Below are 18,427 nucleotides of genomic sequence, written 5' to 3' on the forward strand. Positions count from 1 at the left end.
GGAGTGATGACTAGCGCGTGCACCCCCGCACGCAAACAACATACAGCACACTGATTGTGTGTCAGTGACTGATATGCACTTTAAAAGTACTGGTTCTCGGGCGTAGATGCTTGGCAGGTGGAGGAATTCTGCGGAACAGCCGATGCTGACGCACCTGTCCCAGGGCCGACCCTCCCACCTCCTCTCACTGAGGGAAAGATCTGTCCCAGTCGGGACCTCCACGCCGCGGGGGAAAAATGGGCAACATGGCAACAGAGATCGTTGCCTTTGTCCTGACCATCTCGGGGTGGATCCTGGTGTCGTCCACCCTGCCGACGGACTACTGGAAGGTGTCCTCCGTGGACGGGACGGTCATCACCACGGCTACCTTCTGGTCTAACCTTTGGAAAACGTGTGTGACCGACTCCACCGGCGTGTCCAACTGCAAGGACTTCCCTTCGATGCTGGCTCTAGATGGTGAGTTGTGAGATGACTGTGGTTGTTGTTGCCGTAGCAGTGCATGATGTTGTCTTTCTGAGGTCAGATGTCTATCTTTGTGTGCATCTGACCGAAGCACCGATGCCCCAAAAAACACCTCTTGTTTTTAGATGACTGAAAACCATTGTCAACAAATGCATTTGGAACTTGATATTTCCTTTTCTGACTCTGGCTTCAGGCCACAAACAACCACAACATTTAAAGTTAAAGGCCGGCTGGACTGATACAGCCTCCTAATGTGACCGAATGAAGCAATCTGAGAAAGTCACACAGTCATACAGAGGTCACTTCCCATTGCTTACCACTAACGATACAGAAAGGCATTGCGTGCTCTAATTCTAACGTCTTGTTGCAATTTGATACATTCATGCAGTTTCACTTCCTTATCTGTTGTCACGTACTGTTGAGAAAAGAAAATGTATTTTCATAAAGGTGCTACGCTCTACAGCACAAATTTAAACTCCTGTCCCAAGATAAATCTGCGGGATCACCAAAATCTGTTACAGTTTTTGCTCATTTCAAAGCTTTTTTTCTTATGAAATGCTAGATTCTTTCACCTCCGTGCGACTAAAATAACCAAAACTAGAGGCCAGCCACGATACCAAATCGGGCCAGGGCCGTAAAGTGGGGAGGCCAATAGCCCCCCTATTCCTTTGCCCCTACTTCCTTCGCCCTCGAACTCAATCTCAACTACACACCCGTAACGTTTCGTGACTGCTACGTTGTACAGCGCAAATTTAAACTCCTGTCCAGCTTTTTCTTCGTATGAAATGCTAGATTTTTTCACCTCCGCACGCCTAAAATAAGTGAAACTAGAGACCATCTCTAGAGACCAGCCGCAACGCCAAAATCGGGCCAGCGGTGTAAATTGGGGGGCCAATGGCCCTTTCAACACTTCCTACCCCCGTACTTCTGGCGCCCTTGCTTGGATCACATCCATCTTTGAACTCAATCTCAAATACGCACCTGTAACGTTTCGTGACTGCTACGTTCTACAGCGCAAATTTAAACTCCTGTCTTTTTCCTACAAGCCTTTGGTTTAAAGCAGCGGTTCCCAAAAGGTCCCAAGATAAATCTGAGGGGTCACCAAAATCTCTCACAGTTCTGTTAAAGTTAGCGAGCTGTGACGACTGTGACCCCGTGACCGAGCCATGTGACCAAGCGGACGCTACTACGCCTAGTCTGTGGGCACCAATGGATGCGGAAGATCGCCAGAAGATCCGTTTACTTTCCCACTCGGAAGTCGAGCCATTTTGGCTTAATGCGCCACCGAGCAACTTTCATAGGAATGAACGGCGCCCCGCCTTCGACGCTGTATCCAGTTCTCTTAATACATCCATGATATAGATATGGGGGGCTCATTCTAAGCTGAGGAAAACACAATGATTCTTAGTTTCAGGTGATTATACACTAAAGAAAACATAGTTATTAATATTCCATTTCTGCCAATAGACCCCCCTAAATGTTACACACTGGTCCTTTAAAGCACACTCTTCTCTGTCTCTCTCATGAAGGCTATATCCAGGTGTGTCGGGGTCTGATGATCGCCGCCGTATGTCTGGGTTTCTTCGGGGCCATCTTCGCCTTGATAGGAATGAAGTGCACGAAAATAGGAGGCTCGGAGACCATCAAGGCCCGTCTGACCGTCATCTCGGGCTTCATCTTCATTCTCAGCGGTACAAACCATTACCTGTCTCTGTGTCTGGATAAACGGGGCATGTAGCATTTGAGCTGCATTTTAGGAAGCTGTGTTTAAGTGAATGACATTATGAGCTCTTTCTGCTTTGAGTCAAGTCAGATCTTGAAGTAGAAATCCTCTTAATTCTCCCCGTAGGCCTCTGCTGCATGACTGCATGCTCCATATACGCTCACAGGATCACAACTGACTTCTTTGACCCCCTCTTTGTTGCCCAGAAGTAAGTATTTGGGATTAAAATAAAGGATCAAAACCCCATTCAGATGAAAGGAAGTCCAGTCATAAATGTCTTCTTTCTTTCCCACTTCAGGTTTGAGCTAGGAGCCGCTCTCTTCATCGGCTGGGCTGGATCCGTGCTGTGTATCCTGGGAGGACTCGTCTTCTGCCTCTCCCTGTCTGAAGGCTCCAGTATCAGGCAAGTGGCTTGGGTTTTTCTAACATGCTGGATGCTATCAATGTGATCTCACATCTGTCAGCAGCAACAAGGGCTTAGAGGAAATCTGATTTGGACGGACTCTAAACTTCACTGAGTTGCTAACTCAATCATGCAATTTAAATAATTACTTTAACTGCAATGGAGAGACGGTTAAAGTCGAAAACATCCAGCAATCTCTCTCAACATCTTGTCTCATAATTGCTGAACCTACAGGGCAGATTGCATGATCGTCGTTTTGATTAGTAATGCAGCCGCTGACGGCTGAATGTTTCCTTTGTTACAGTCGAGTAATAAGGACCTCTTCCCAGTGAAAGTCACCTTGACTGAGGGTACCTATAGGGAAAGCTACGAGGAACAGAAAGGAGGGACGATATAAAGAAATATGTAGCAGGGTTTGGTCTCAGGCTGGTAAGGATACATGGGGTTTCCAGAGATTTGATTGCTGACCACTTTGTCGTGGCAGCCAATACGTCTCCTCAATTCATTGTTCTACTTAAGTGTATAAAATCGGAATCAACACATCTGGTTTTAGCCAAACTAGCGGCTAATGGTCAGTGTTTTAATTTGTCCAATATGATCAAATACCTGCAAAACTTATGACATTCAGCCTCAGCTGTACTTCTTGTTTAGTGCTAATTAGCAAATGTTAAAGATCATAAACGTGGTAAACATTATACCTGGTAAACATCAGCATGATAGCATTGTCAATGTCAACCGTACATCTTCTGAATTCAAGTTTCTCTCTCTCCCAGAACTAAGACTAGCTTAATTGCTTGGTAAACACATCATTCAGCAGTCAATGACGGGTTAAAACAGTCAATAAAATATGTTTTCAAAAAGTGTGAATCACTGCAACCACGAGAGGTCTTTGAGCATACAGTCATAAATGAGCACAAAAAATATTAGGCTGATGGGTCAAGTAGCATGCAAGATTAGCCGTGGACAGACAGACAGACACACACGACTGAATACATAATCTCCTGGCGGAGAATTATTTTTAAAAATTCAGCAAGATTTGGTGCTCTATTACTGTTCAGCAGGTATTCTTCCTTAATTTCTTACGCTTTTTTTGTCTCTTTGCAGAGCTGAATACACCTACAGTGGAGCTACATCATTTGCAGCAGCACGCAACAAGCACAGCAAGACAGTCAACAGCCTCCGCAAGGAACCAGGAGAGCCGTCGAGGCAGTTTGGAAGAAATGCCTATGTGTGACTTTGGACTTGTTGTTACATGACTGTGGAATTTATCACATTAGTTTATGGTCACCAGAAACTATTTCACCAGTAAAAGCAAAGGACACCGTTCACTTTTAAGAACTTCTGTGCCTGAACTCCATGAGAAAAAAAAAAGGCTGGAAAGTGTAATTCTATGGAGGACAGAAAAAAAACGAATAAATAAATGACTCGATAAATAAATAAATATATCATTAAATGCAGCAAAAAGGATATTAACAATAAATGTAGCCATTCATTAATTGATAAAATGTGACATAAATTGATATTTCGTGGTTTATTTATCTTTGTATTAATTCCCTTATTCATTTACTCTTCTGTTTACTTTTCCCTTTTATTTATTTATGTATGTATGTATGTAAATAAGTGAGGGACAGACCCCTCATTTGCTTAATGAGGCAAAAATGCATAAAGAAATGTAAAAAGAAATGTATAAGGAAAAGAATACAGAAATATATAAGTTTGGGGAAATAAATAAGGGGTGAAATGCAAAGGGAAAATCATGCATTAATAAACAAATAAATGCATGAATAAATACAGCACATACATTTATAAATAAATTAAAAATAAATGCAAAACTAAATAGATATATTTAAAAATTAAAAAAAAAAAATACATACATTTAAAAAAAAAAAAAATCAAATAAATACATAAATAAATACATACATGCAAAAATAAATAAATTCATTTAAAGATTTACAAAACTAAATACATAAATGAATAAAAGGGGAAAATTAAACAGAAGAGTAAATAAATAAGGGAATTCATACAAAGATAAATACATAAAGAAGCAAATTAAAACAGAAATATACATTTATGTCACATTTTATCAACTAATTAATGGCTCCATTTATTCTTTATATTATTTTTGCTACATTTAATGACATTTATGTATTTATTGAGTCGTTTATTTATTTATTCATTCATTCATTTTAGATTTTGTCAGGTTCTGTCCTCCATATAATTCATGTGTCAGTTTACATATTCTATTCATTTTAAGTGGCCAGATTCATCTTTAAATATGGGTACTTTTTTGGGGACATTTCTGTCAATGACTGTATGTAAAAGATAAGCTTGGTTTTCTTTTAGGGCAGGAAATTTGATTTGGCACAAAACACCGTTCAAACTCTGCGGTCACCTTCAACAAGCTGGCCTTTCCTGCCTCGTCTGGAGACATATTAAATCTCTATTTTATACTTCTTCAGTCTGTTGGAAATAGTTTTTAAAGTATTTTTCTCATTAAAACTGGAGGATGTCACACAGAAAGTACACTATTTGTGTGAGTTTACTGCTTGAGCTTATGTTATAAGAATAAGATGGTATTCAGTGGTTATAAATATGATTTGTTTTTGTACTATTTAAAGTGGTTCTGTTTTCATAGACATTTCACATAATAAGCACGCTGTTTTGGAAGCAACACAATTCTGTAAAAGTAACTAAAATAAACAAATAGATTACTTTTTAAAACCTGTAGCGATAGAGCAAATCCAGTTAATCATCTCCTGAAAGCAAAAACAGAAGACACCTTCAGTCGAATGTGTCATCAGTTAATATTTCTCAAGCAGAAAGGCCTTTCTTGGCCTCGACTGATGTGACCTCCAAGGGTCACTAGTTCACATCTGACCCCAGAGATGGCTACGCGGAGCAGGAGGCCCGACCGGAGGTTTCCCCTCACATCAGCCATCCATCTCCACCTGGGAATTATTATCAATAGGAACCCCAGGCTATGTTACGCAAACCCTCCTGGCCCAGAGGTTGGATACTTGAACCAGCTGGCAGAGAGCGGTCGCCCTGTGCTTTCTGGCGCCTCACATCCGCAAACAAGTGTCAGGTGTCCTGGGCTCTGCACAACGCTCTCTGATATAATGGTGGTATTGTGTTGTCTAATGTCTGATTTTCATTTCAAAATGATGTGACTGCTCACAATAGTTATATCCAAATGAATTTAAAGTTAACACCTCAAAGCAAATACTGAGAATAATTAGAAATCCTCTTAAAAAGGTTACACTTTATAATAACCATCATTTATACATGTCAAATTGATAGTTAATTAAACTTAGTTAAAGGTCCCATATTGTAAAAAGTGAGGTTTCATGTCTTTTATATTATAAAGCATGTTTAAGTGATATATAGATACTGTGAAAGTATCGAAACGCTCAATCCACAGAGAAATACACACAGCCCGTAATGAGAAACTGTGCCTTTGAAACAAGCTGTCTGGATTTCTGTATATTTGTGATGTCACAAATATACAATATATAGATCATAACACGGTTTTAAACATAAACATACTAAATGTGACCCAGTTTATTTCCTGTTGCAGTGTATGTAAATAACATTAGCTGACAAACTGTTGCCTGTTGCCTAGCAACGCAATTCCGTTGAAATGCACTAAAACGGAGCGTTTCAGACAGAGGGTAAATACAGGTATATTCAGGCAGACAGTATGAGGAAAATAAAGTTTTTTTTTAACATTACAGCATGTAAACATGTTCTAGTAGAAACACAAAATACCAGTATGAACCTAAAAATGAGCACGATATGGGACCTTTAATAAAAAGAAAAATGGTTAAAAACCTCTGACCTATTTGTTGATCTCCGATGGGAAGCTGGTTATTGCAACAACACGGGGACGTCTGAAGGCCCAGAGCCAGTACTGCAACCAGACCAGCAGAGAGCAGCGTTAATGCACGTTTATTGGTAGACACATCTGAAGAAACTTCACAATTATCTAATAGTTCAAATTGCCTGGCGAGCTCAGGTCACATAAGCATTCCTTTGTTCATTTTTTTCCCAGTGTCAAGCTAATTAAAGCTAATTAAAGCCACGCTCACCAAACCCAGCCGCCCACCGTTTCCAATATCTCCCCACCACCACCACCAATAACTTAGTCATAAGCCGAAACAAAGAGGAGCTCTTTCATCGCTCCCCCTAACTCTCATTACCTCAGGTTTAACTCTAATTAGAACAGCGCTAAGACGTTGTGCTGTAATTATGAGACCCGCAGCACAGCGAGCTCTTGGTAAAATTACTAATAACCAGCAGCTTAAAGCCTGAGGCGCAGTCGAGAATGATGCTTCAGGTCAGAGCAGCATGTAAAGGTCACTAATGCAGAACTGTACTTTGGTCTTTTTTCTTTTTGTATATATGCTTAAATTAGAGAAAAGAAGGATATAACATTTTGTAACAAGGAATATTATTCACCCTAAAGGGAGCTTTTAAACCCTTTAAGACCCATAATAGACCCGTTTTTGTCTTTTTTTAGGGGGTACAGGGGGTCTTTAGGGGGAGATAGCAGGCCAACAGTAGATGTCACATAGAAGTGCTTTACATCATCTGAAAGCTGGGAACCTGGGGATTAATTTGAGATGCAGCTCAGCACTGTGTGTCAAGTTCTTCTAGTTATAAATTAGAAATAAACATGAATTAATTAATTAAAATAAATTGTGAGAATGTATAAAGGTTTAAAACATTATGTGATAGAAGTAAATGATGGTCATCCCCATGCTCTATTATGTCTCATAATAAGTTGTTTTTGGGTTGATATCATTAGTTACACAGATTTGGTGCTGAATTTAACCATTTTTTCCACTGGAGAATTGATCAAAATGATTTAAAAAAAATTATAACAATTCATATTTCTTTATCATAATTCTTATTTTATAATTTGTATTTATTTTATTTTGATTATATTTATTTTTATATTTTTATATAATAATAATAATAATAATAATGTATTTTTATAATATAATTTTATAATATTTGTTTATTATTTTATTACCATTTTTCTCTGTTATTATATGTATATTTCATTTGTTATGGTTTAGGTTGTTAAAAAGCACAATTAAAAATAATGATACTATATACTGTATGGTCTGATGCTATAAACAGACTATAACTAAATGTGTCCACACATGAGGGACAGTCCGATGGGGGCATGGAGCTGTTTTGGTAATTGGAGATAAATGCTTAGGTGAGCACTCTCAGTCCAGATTCAAACATGACAAATCTCAACCGTGGCCCATGGGAACCTGAGCGACTGTTGTCTCTCACCCACATGTAAAGCAATACCTGGAAAACAACAACACACCCCTGATCTGTACCTGTGATGCACCCGTCCTCTCCTTTCTCTGAGTCGAGCAGCTGAGTAGGAGGCCACTTCCACGTCAGTTTGACGTTCGGCTCAGGATGTACGCGTCTTCTGCATGAGTAAAGGACATTGGATTGTGGATAAGTGATCACGGATTAGAAATAGAAGCTTCCCTGGACCTTTAATCTAGATAGGAGATCAACTCACCCCGAGATGAAGATCCGTGTGGTCCAGATTTGGGGTTTCCTGATGACCGTACTGGGCTGGATCTTCGTGGCCTGCACCATGGCCATGGAGGGCTGGAAGATCACTGCCATCGGGGGCATGGGGGGCTCCTCCATCATCAAGGTGGCCTGGTACTGGTCCAGCCTGTGGAGATCCTGTTTCACGGACTCGACTGCTGTCACCAACTGCTACGACTACCCTGTGCTCTGGTCTGTGGATGGTAGGTGACACATCTATACCCTAAAACATTGTCTCCGCTGGCATCTAGACTCTCATAAGCCGGGTTTCCAACAAAAGGACTTTTAGTCCCCGGAACTACTTTTCAAGGAACTAAAAGGTTCCTTCAGCCCACTGTTGTCTGTGTGATGTTACGTTAGGTAATAGATGTCTATTTGTGTCTTACTGTGTGACTCCAGGCCACGTCCAGATAGTGCGAGGCCTGCTGATGGCGGCTCTTTCCCTGGGCATGCTGGGCTTTGTGCTCAGTCTGTTGGGAATGGAGTGCACCTTCATTGGGGGAAAAGATCGGTCAAAGTACAAGAAGATCTACGCCGGCGCATGGTGCCACATAACCAGCGGTAAGGTCTAGATACATATTCTATACAGTCTATGGTCCCGACCCCAAAGTTGGGAAACACCGGTGTCTTTCTATTATGAAAATTATTATTAATTATTAAAAGGTTACAGAGTAAACCAATACTATTTTGTGAACTCTTAAGACTCAACATGATTTCTCTTCAGGTTTGCTGTCCACAAGTGGGTATGCTGTTTATGCGCAGTACGTCTCAGTAGAATACTTCAACCCTGACTTTGCTGGACTGAAGTAAGGCTTAAATGTAACCTGTTCTGTCAGAGAGAATGACTTTAATAAAACAGAAATATTTGAATATTAACCTCACAGTCTCTCTGTCTTTACACCGATAGGTACGACCTCGGCACCCCGATGTTCCTCGGCTGGGTCGGCTCGGTCTTTCAAGTGACCGGTGGTTTCTTCTACGTGTGGTCGGTGTGCATGCCGCTCTGTGGAGCAGAGGCAACGTGAGTACTGACACATGTTGTAACATGTCTGGGGAAGTGAATAAATAACTCCTCTCTCGGCTTCCTCAATAAATACCAGCGCCCCGTGAGCTCAAGTGGAATTACTCATTATCCGAAATGCGGGAGGCTGTGTTAGTAGGTTAAAGGTGGGAGTGTGCAGATGTGCACTGTGGGTACACTCCCTCCCACCTTGTAATATAACCCTAAAGCCATAGGTGTAAACGAGCAGAGAAGGTCTGGTGTTTAAAAGCTTTCGTGGTTAAATGAGTGAAGGAGAAAAACTGCATGCTGTGGATCAATTTCAACACTAGAAGGAGCTCAGAGAGCAGAAATCTACACTTTACGCTTAACACTCAAGATGTGAAGTTTTTGAGACATCCTGCTGCTGATACAGCGGAAGAGGTGCAAACATAAGCAGAGGTTGGAAATAAATGCTTATGGAATATGCTTATTAGCTCTCTCGTCAAAAGCTAGATGAGAAGTTTGATACCACTCTCGTGTCTGTACTCTAAATATGAAGCTAGAGCCATCATCTAAGCTAGCTTAGCATAAAGATTGTAAAGGGGGGATTTGACTCATGCTTGTCAGTCTTGACTTGGGACTTGACTCTGGACTTGTCAGCCTTGTCTTGGGACTTGACTCTTGTCTTTCCTCTCTTGACTTGGGACTAGTCAGACTAGACTTGGGACTTGACTCAGGACTTGTCAGACTTGACTCGGGACTTGACTCTGAACTTGCCTGTCTTGACTTGGGACTTGTCAGTCCTGACTTGGGACTTGACTCTGGACTTGTCAGCCTTGTCTTGGGACTTGACTCTTGTCTTTCCTCTCTTGACGTGGGACTTGTCAGTCCTGACTTGGGACTTGGCTCGGGACTTGTCAGTCTTGACTTGGGACTTGACTTGGGACTTGACAGACTTGACTTGGGACTTGACTCTGGACTTGTCAGCCTTGTCTTGGGACTTGACTCTGGACTTTCCTCTCTTGACTTGGGACTAGTCAGACTAGACTTGGGACTTGACTCTGGACTTGTCAGCCTTGACTTGGGAGTTGTCAGTCCTGACTTGGGACTCTGCTCGGGACTTGTTAGTCTTGACTTGGGACTTGACTCTGGACTTGCTTGTCTTGACTTGGGAGTTGACTCTGTACCTGTCAGTCTTGACTTGGGACTTGACTCAGGACTTGTCAGACTTAACTCTGGACTTGACTCGAGACTTGTCAATCTTGACTTGGGACTTGCAAAACAATGACTTGTTGGTGCTCATGTATAACAAAAACATAATTTCAGCTAGGGGTTCAGCTGCCTTGTCATGTTTGACAACAGTGTGTTTTTCTCTGCAGGGTAATCAACGTCCAGGCGCTACCAGACCCCGAACAAAACAAGTCCACCACAGCTCTGTCCACAGTGTCCGGGATCACCTCCAAGACCAAAGCGTCCTCCGTGTCCGAGCTGTCGTCCAAGTCCGAGGGCTCGGACCTGTCTGGCATTTCCTCGAGGTCAGAGCGCACATCCAAATCTGGCCGCACGGCCAAGTCGGGGCGGTCGTCGAAGACTGGACGGACAACCAAGTCTGCGGGGTCTGCGGGGTCTGCGGGGTCGAGGTCAGGATCGGGGTCGGGATCGGATTCCGCTGTCTCGTCGAGGTCCAGCGTATCAACTTTGTCCGAGTCGAGGAGCAGCGGCAGCAGCAGCAGCCGGACAGTGTCGTCGTTGTCGGGCAGCTCGAGGAGCGAGACCACGCCGATCATCAAGAACTCTTATATCTAAATAAATGTGACGAACTGATGCTTTTCTATTCAATTCATGAACCTGTGATGAAAGCAAATATGTGTTTTGTATTAAAAATTGTGCAACATATTTTTCATTGAATTAACCTGTTGTTGATGTTTATCATCTATAATGGTAAGACACCATATATTCATTCAATGAGGCACACAATCCATTTCTAACAGAACTGGCAGTCTTTGTGTATGACAAATAAAACTCCACCAGGCTCATCAGGTCTGGTTGACAGTAAACAGTGTCTGTTTCGCTGTTATTCAAACCCTCACTCGGCAGCCACTGTTAGAGGATCTACAGCTTTAATCTGAAGCAAAAACCCCTGTGGCTTTTATTTTCTTGAATTATTGGTGGACTAATTCCTTCACAAGGTAGGAAAGCATTAAACACCTTCACATCTGGCATTATTGGCTTCATCGTCTACACTGTCTTAACATCTCAGTAACTATTTGTACTTAATAAACTTGTATTTACCCGACTGAAGGGATGTGGAGGAGACTGGCTCAGATCCTGGGCCTGCTGCTCTGCCTACTGGGCTGGGGCTTTGTGGGCTGCACCCTCGCTATGGACTACTGGAGGTAGGCAAGAAAGAAGAGTTAGAAGAATGCACCTGATGTACTTCAGCTCTGTAAACTGCAGGGAGAAAGTGTTTAGACTGAAGATGATAGTTATCAAATGTTGTTTAGCAATTATTAAAAAATAAAAATACATTTCAATGTGTGAACACATGAACTCATCATGCGTACTTGATGATATATCAATAATAAGTGTGAAGCTTGAAAGACCAGGGCATTTAGAAGGCCTGGAGGGTCTAATGAAAGATGCTATTGAGTTGCATTATGGGAAACGTAGGATCCAGTGTTTCAGTCGGAATATCTCGGCCTCTGCTGCTTCAATTTTTACCATTCTTGTTTTAATCTGTCTGTTGAGAGTCCCCCAACTAGATGGAAGTGCAATACTAAATCACTGGACTGCCCCTTTAATGTGCTGAATATCTGTTTGACATACTCACAATGTATCCTTATAGTATCTTCTCACAACTCATGGGCCAAAAAGATCTAGTATTGCAAAATGAGAGAAGGGTTTTGGTTAGAGTAATGCACTGCAAACAAGACTGGAATACAATAAGCCGAAATTAATTATTTTATATATTTTCTGACTTGAGGGTGGCCCAGCTGGGGGGTCAAGGGGGCTCCTCTGTAGTGGAGACAGCTCGGTACTGGTCCGACCTGTGGAGGGACTGCCATGAAGACTCCACTCTGGTGGTGAACTGTGTGGGCTTCTGGGTGCTGTGGACAGTCAAAAGTGGGTACAAATAATCACAGTTTACACAGTGCTCATAAAATGTTAAAACAAATGACCCGGACGCGTGTTTGTCTGCCATCAGCATACATCCAGGCAGTCAGGGGGCTCCTGATGATTGGCCTCTGCCTCGGCCTCATTGGCACAGTGCTCACATTTTTCGGAATGGAGTGCACACGCATCGGTGGAGACCGGAGCAGCAAGAACAGGATGTTAATAACAGCGTCTGCTTTCCATCTGGTCGGCTGTGAGTACGATTTGTTTGCCTCCGCAGAGCCTCAGCTGTTGTGACAGAAGCTCCTCAGAACTTTTCTGGTTCATCTTGTTTTTTCTTTCCCATGTGTCATCTGCTTTCCCCTCATGCAGGCGCGTCGGACGTGGCCGGTTATTGTTTATACATAAACAGAGTGGTTGAAGCTTTTTTACAGAGCAAAGCAGATCCATCAAAACTGAGGTAATATGTGGCCTTTGAATCACCCTTATTGACAGTGAGTAACGCAAGATATTAGCCGATATTAACTGTTATTTCCTCAGCTATGAGATTGGAGCCCCCCTATACATTGGCCTGGTGGGGAGTTTCCTCATTCTACTCGGCTGCACAGTCCAATGTGCAACTGCATGCAGAGTTAACCACCCAAAAAGGTTTGTTAACGTATCATATTATGGAGACTACAAATAGTAGTACCCAAAATTCACTAATGTATATTGTTGTTTCTGACTGGATTCAACTCTCTCTGCAGCAGACATCCCATGGTTCCCTTTGCCGGGGAAAAAGAACACATCTATGGACCATCAAAAAGGTCACATGACCCCACTAACGCCTCTCCCTACAAGATGGCTTCTGTTGTGTTTGTGTAACTATACAGATTCATTTTAAGTGCCCAGTTCACCCAGCAATTAATCAATAAATAATAATAAATATATATACATATATCATAATCTAATAATAATCCTATTTAAAACCCTACCATCACATTTAAAGATAATTTCGTCTGTAAATAATACCAGGACAGGCTTTACCAGAGATCACAGGGGGTGCGCCAGGATTTGTCTGCTCTGAGGGTTGCTCATGTATCACTAAAATCATAATGACACACTTACTTGATTATTTATACAAAAGTCTGTGTATAAAACTATTTAAAAAGATATATCTTTTGCTACTTTGTAGCCAAATCTAATGAAATATTCTACTTCTATCTATATTTGTTGGCGTTTAGCCTTTCAAAAACACTCATTTTCACTGCGGTCAAAAACTAGCAGTCTAGCAGCAATCTAACAGCACCATAAATTACATTTATTTAACCACAATAACAAAAAATCTACTTTTGCTCTAACACTATTATAGTAAATTAATTAAGTTATTGCAAAAAATGCATTCACTTGGCAAATCCATCAAAACGAGATTACTTTGTTTATGTTGATGAAAGTGCCGAGTTCTATTCATTATAGAGAGTTGATTTAATAAAAAAAGACTAACTCATTTATTAAACAGAATTAATTTATTCAAACTGAGGATTTTGTTTGAGGATTACATTTTAATTTAATTTAATTTAATTTAATTTAAAATGTATTTTATTTTGGGCGATGACTTTTCTTGTCTTGCAAAACTAATAGCCTACCAAATGAGCTATGTGTATTCAAAAATAAACAATGGGAATGGTTTCCATCCTGTGTGATTATTTTTCTAACTTTATCCAAAAAAGGAGCTCTGACAGAGACATTGTGTGCTTGTTTGTGAGTTTCACCCTGATGTTCTGTTTGGGGTACTAGAGACATTTCTTTGTCTGTACATGACTTTTTTTGGCAAACAAATGTAATATATATTTGTTTCTGCATAGCCCACACAACATATAAAACATGAAATATTCCCCTTTTTTGGCTTATTTGTGGTAATTTCTGTATTTTGTCACTTTCACATGTACAAATCCAGTTTTTAGCTAAAGAAAAGATTTCAATAGTTTTGAGGGCAGAAAAGAAGAAAAGGTATTTGAAGAAAGAAAAAGTGGTTGATTTTGTGACAATGAGGAGGTAAAACAATGGTAGCATGATACAGCAAGATGTAATCCTTCACCGTTTCTGTCTGAGCGCTGGGAACGTGAAGGATGCTTACGAGGCAAAACCGTCTAAAAGATAAGATGACAACACAACACTGCTAGTCTGACACCAACACCTCAGCAGTGACATAGAGATAGAGCTCAGTCCAGTTTCCCACGGTGACAAGTTGTTCAAACTTGGACGTTACTCTCTATATTTAACACATCTTGGTAGTTTTTCCACCTCTACTACTGGAGGATCTGCCAGCACTCACCATGAAGTACAGGACGGTGGTGATGTACTTGGAGATCGGCTGCTTCGTGTCCTGCCTGTGCGGCTGGATCCTGGTGTGCTCCACTCTTCCCACAGAGTACTGGACTTGGTCCGAGGTGGGCAGCGTCGTGATAACAACCTCCAACTACTACTCCAACCTGTGGAAGGACTGCATCTCAGACACCACGGGGGTGTCCGACTGCAAGGATTACCCATCCATGCTGGCCCTGCCTGGTAGGACATTCAGAAATCTTAAAAATATCAACATTCATTTTTTTTATTAAAGGGATAGTAGTTGTATGAGGTACTTATCCATAGTCAGTGTATTACCTACAGTTGATTAAGTATAGTAGTTTAAGTTAAGTTTGAGTCTGGTGGCTTTGGCGAGAGCATATGATGGATACAATGGCTTCAGTTCCCCGTTGGAAAGGGCTGTCTGACGGCAAGGTAAAGCGGTGAAAATATTCTAAATATAGCGTACACTTAAACTGATTTTTTTAGGTGTCTTAAATACGTTTAAGTACCTCATACAACCCCACTTCAAAACACCTGAACTATCCCTTTAAGTTGTAAAGATTTAGGGACTGTAAGAAAATTATTAGGGTACGGAGAGGGGCTGAATTTTTAAATAATCAATAAAAAAAAAGCAGTATTATCAGTATTTTCTTTGCACACAGCAGTATCAGGTAAAGTGCTATAAATAGTCTAATTGTACATTTAACACATCCAACTTGTATTTCAGTTTCACCTGCTTTCTTTCAGTGTTCCTACACGTCACCAGAGCGTTCGCCGTCTGCGCCGTCATCACTGGTTTCTTCGGAGGCGTCCTCACACTCATCGGGATGAAGTGCACCAAAATAGGTGGATCGGAGATCGCCAATGCGAGGGTGACCTTTGCAGGCGGTATAACCTACCTGGTTTCAGGTAAAAAAAAAGATATATTCTAAGATGTTTATGAGTATTAAACTTGTTTGAATATCATGCACTGAGGAAGTCTGTTTTCTGATAGGATTCTGTGGTATGATCACCTACACGATGTGGGCCAACAAAGTCATAAGAGAATTCGTAGACCCACATTTCAGGGCACAGAAGTGAGTACTTTTAAAGTATTGCTATTACAAGGAGTGATATATATATATATATATATAAACAGGGATAAAACAATGCAGAATAACTAGCCATAACTCTTGATATACCTCAAAACTTGCTGTTCAGATTTGAACTTGGAGCTGCACTCTTCGTTGGCTGGGGAGGCTCCCTGCTTCTCCTCTCTGGAGCCACGGTGATGGCGTACTTCTCTGGAAAAGAGGGTCTACCATCAACGTAAATACAAAACCTCTTGTATTTCACTTCAACAGTTGTATTGACTTTGTTATCTCGAGATAAATAACTTCACCGTATATCTACTTTTTCAGTAGTTCTCCAGAAAGACGGAGGCCGGCCACTTACGCCACAGCCCGGACCAGACGGACCTACATGTTGCCGGGCACCTCGTCCAGAGTGACTCTGGTGCCGCCCCTGTTTTACGAAGGCAGGAAGAGCCGAGCAACCAGAGCAACCACAGCAACCAGAGCAACAACGAGGACCAGTGGGACCTTCAACAGGGACAGCTTCGTCTGAGACGGGACCTCTGAGCTGAGAAAGTGACTTAAAAGACTTAAAAGTTTGACATTTAGGGAGATACACTAATTTGCCTTCTTGCTGAGAATGAGACAAGAAGATTAATACCACTCTTGTATGAATGAGTGGTATCTATCTTCTCGTCTAACACTCGGCAAGAAAACACATAAGAATATCTCCCAATATGTTGAGGTATTCCTTGACTAAGTTTAGGCATGGCTGGAAATATGAATTATGTTACTACAGCAAAGCTTGGTAATCCAGAACCTACAATAAGTCTGTTGTATTTATAGCTGTTTTTCTGATTTTCATCAGGGAGCATCCACTGTCTATAGACCCTTTGATTCGTTTCTGTCTATCTGCCTGCTTTGTTCTTTTGAAACAGGCTGAAAGGTTCAGTATGAAAGGAGAAACGTTGCTCATAATGCACTCTCTTCCAGCTCAATGGCATCACAGCATGTAATACGACTTAGTATTTGTTTACAAATCTGTTCAAAATGTATTCATGCTTTAATCACCTCGCTTAACCTTTCTGTCTGTCTTGCCTTCATCAGGGTTGTGTCTTAGGTTAGGCTTCTTTTCTTATTTATTTAATTTCCTTTGTTTGCTGTTAATTGTCTTTGAGGCTTCCTATATAGAGTTGTTCATAAATCCTCTGCACCTGAACTTCCTCTGAGTCGCCAGAAGATGGCACTCAAAGTCAGACAATCAAACAAATGATGATGTAGTTTAGTATACTTAGTATCTATGGTGATCTATAAGTCACATTACTGATCACTGGTCAACCTCAGATTCAATCCTGATGAAGGCAAACTAGCAGATAATGTTTGGTAAATAAAGCATGGTGTACTGGAGAAGAGTACACCAGTGATATTCAAGGAGGCCAAACGTTGTCAGAACAGGAAGCCGTCACAGCTGTCGCTCCCCATAAAAACGCAGCAGCTCATATTACAATTGAGTGCCATGGCCGAGTCAGCTTTTATATAAGTCTGCTGGCCCACAACGTGACAGCAACTGTTCATTTAATGAGTCAAGTATTCAACTCATTTACTTCTGTAAAAGTAGCCAAACCACACTATAGAAATACTTCATTTACTTAAAGGGCCAGTGTGTAGCATTTAGGGGGAATCTATTGGCAGACATGGAATATAACATTCATAACTATGTTTTCATCAGTGTAAATTCATCTGAAACTAAGAATCGTGTCATTTTCATTAGCTTAGAATGAGCCGTTTATATCTACATAGGGAACGGGTCCTCTTCGGGAAGTCCGGCATGTTGTACCGTCATGTGTCTACAGTAGCCCAGAAACAGACAACGTTACCTGAAGGCCACCGTAGTTTTCCTACACACTTGGAAAGGGAGGGGTGCAATTTGCAACCAAAACGCTAAATGCCAATAAATCCTACACACTGCTCCTTTAAGTATTAAAGGCGCTCTATACGATATCCAGAGCATTAATATAGCAGCAAACCACTATTGTTTATGTAAAGATACAGAGGAGTAATGTCTACCTGAGCAGAGAATGAAGTCTCCCTCTGCGTACGGCGATTACAGATGATAACGCCGTCCCAACCGACCATTGCGGAAGCGTAGCATCCACCCTCCGGTTTCCCCCTCAGGTTAACACTGTTAGCTCTGTCAGCAGTGTTAACGTTATTTTCACTGTTAGCACCGATAGCTATGAGCTGCCGGCTCCGCCTTCGCCATGTTGAAAGCCGTGCAGAGGCAATAGAAATGCTCCCAATCTCACATTTAGCCCCTTTAAAGTATCAGTAAGTAAATTACTCATAATGCTGAATTGCCCGTCAGCATTTTATTGTCATATTTATTGGATCATTGTAATTTCAAGCTAATTTTAACTACTTCATGTACAGTTGGGTAGTTTTATCTTTTATAAACTGATCAGGTTTTGTATGTAAAATATGAAAAGTAACTAGTAACTGTTATTCTGCCTTTACATTACATGGTCCCAGGACTGAAATATGAATGATGAGTGAATGATTTTATGTCACTGTTACAAAATCTGCGCTCTGTTTTATTCAGGAATTGTTTTGTGGTTAGACTTCTGTACAGCAATTTAACTTGAAATGTTCACATATAGTTGTTTCATATAGCATTTCATCTATTGAAATCAATGGAAGGGGTATGTCCAAAATGTGTTCCCATCTATCCTGAGTTTTGTACGGCCTCTCAAACAGACATTTATTCTTCTGAAAAACAG

At 41.2% G+C, this 18,427-nt stretch overlaps 4 protein-coding genes across 4 annotated transcripts; all 4 read left to right on the plus strand.

Moving 5' to 3' along the window:
• Positions 1-236: 236 nt before the first annotated feature.
• Positions 237-3,822, plus strand: cldn10a (claudin 10a). Its single transcript, XM_074626894.1, has 5 exons — positions 237-456; positions 1,992-2,153; positions 2,312-2,393; positions 2,484-2,588; positions 3,693-3,822. Exons 1-5 carry the CDS (start codon positions 237-239, stop codon positions 3,820-3,822), a joined length of 699 nt encoding a protein of 232 aa, XP_074482995.1.
• A 4,085-nt stretch (positions 3,823-7,907) lies between these two features.
• Positions 7,908-11,213, plus strand: LOC141762815 (claudin-10-like). Its single transcript, XM_074626895.1, has 5 exons — positions 7,908-8,377; positions 8,574-8,735; positions 8,899-8,980; positions 9,082-9,195; positions 10,536-11,213. The coding sequence occupies exons 1-5, from the start codon at positions 8,146-8,148 to the stop codon at positions 10,960-10,962; spliced, it is 1,017 nt and encodes a 338-aa protein (XP_074482996.1). The 5' UTR covers positions 7,908-8,145; the 3' UTR covers positions 10,963-11,213.
• A 247-nt stretch (positions 11,214-11,460) lies between these two features.
• Positions 11,461-13,478, plus strand: LOC141762817 (claudin-10-like). The gene is made up of 6 exons (XM_074626898.1): positions 11,461-11,552; positions 12,140-12,279; positions 12,362-12,523; positions 12,643-12,730; positions 12,811-12,918; positions 13,017-13,478. The coding sequence occupies exons 1-6, from the start codon at positions 11,461-11,463 to the stop codon at positions 13,132-13,134; spliced, it is 708 nt and encodes a 235-aa protein (XP_074482999.1). The 3' UTR covers positions 13,135-13,478.
• Positions 13,479-14,585: 1,107 nt separating this feature from the next.
• On the plus strand, positions 14,586-16,203 carry LOC141762816 (claudin-10-like). Its single transcript, XM_074626896.1, has 5 exons — positions 14,586-14,817; positions 15,346-15,507; positions 15,593-15,674; positions 15,799-15,906; positions 15,999-16,203. Exons 1-5 carry the CDS (start codon positions 14,586-14,588, stop codon positions 16,201-16,203), a joined length of 789 nt encoding a protein of 262 aa, XP_074482997.1.
• The last annotated feature ends 2,224 nt before the right edge of the window (positions 16,204-18,427 follow it).

The sequence above is a fragment of the Sebastes fasciatus genome, chromosome 24 (genome assembly GCF_043250625.1).
Source record: "Sebastes fasciatus isolate fSebFas1 chromosome 24, fSebFas1.pri, whole genome shotgun sequence".
In the NCBI taxonomy this organism is placed as follows: domain Eukaryota; kingdom Metazoa; phylum Chordata; class Actinopteri; order Perciformes; family Sebastidae; genus Sebastes; species Sebastes fasciatus.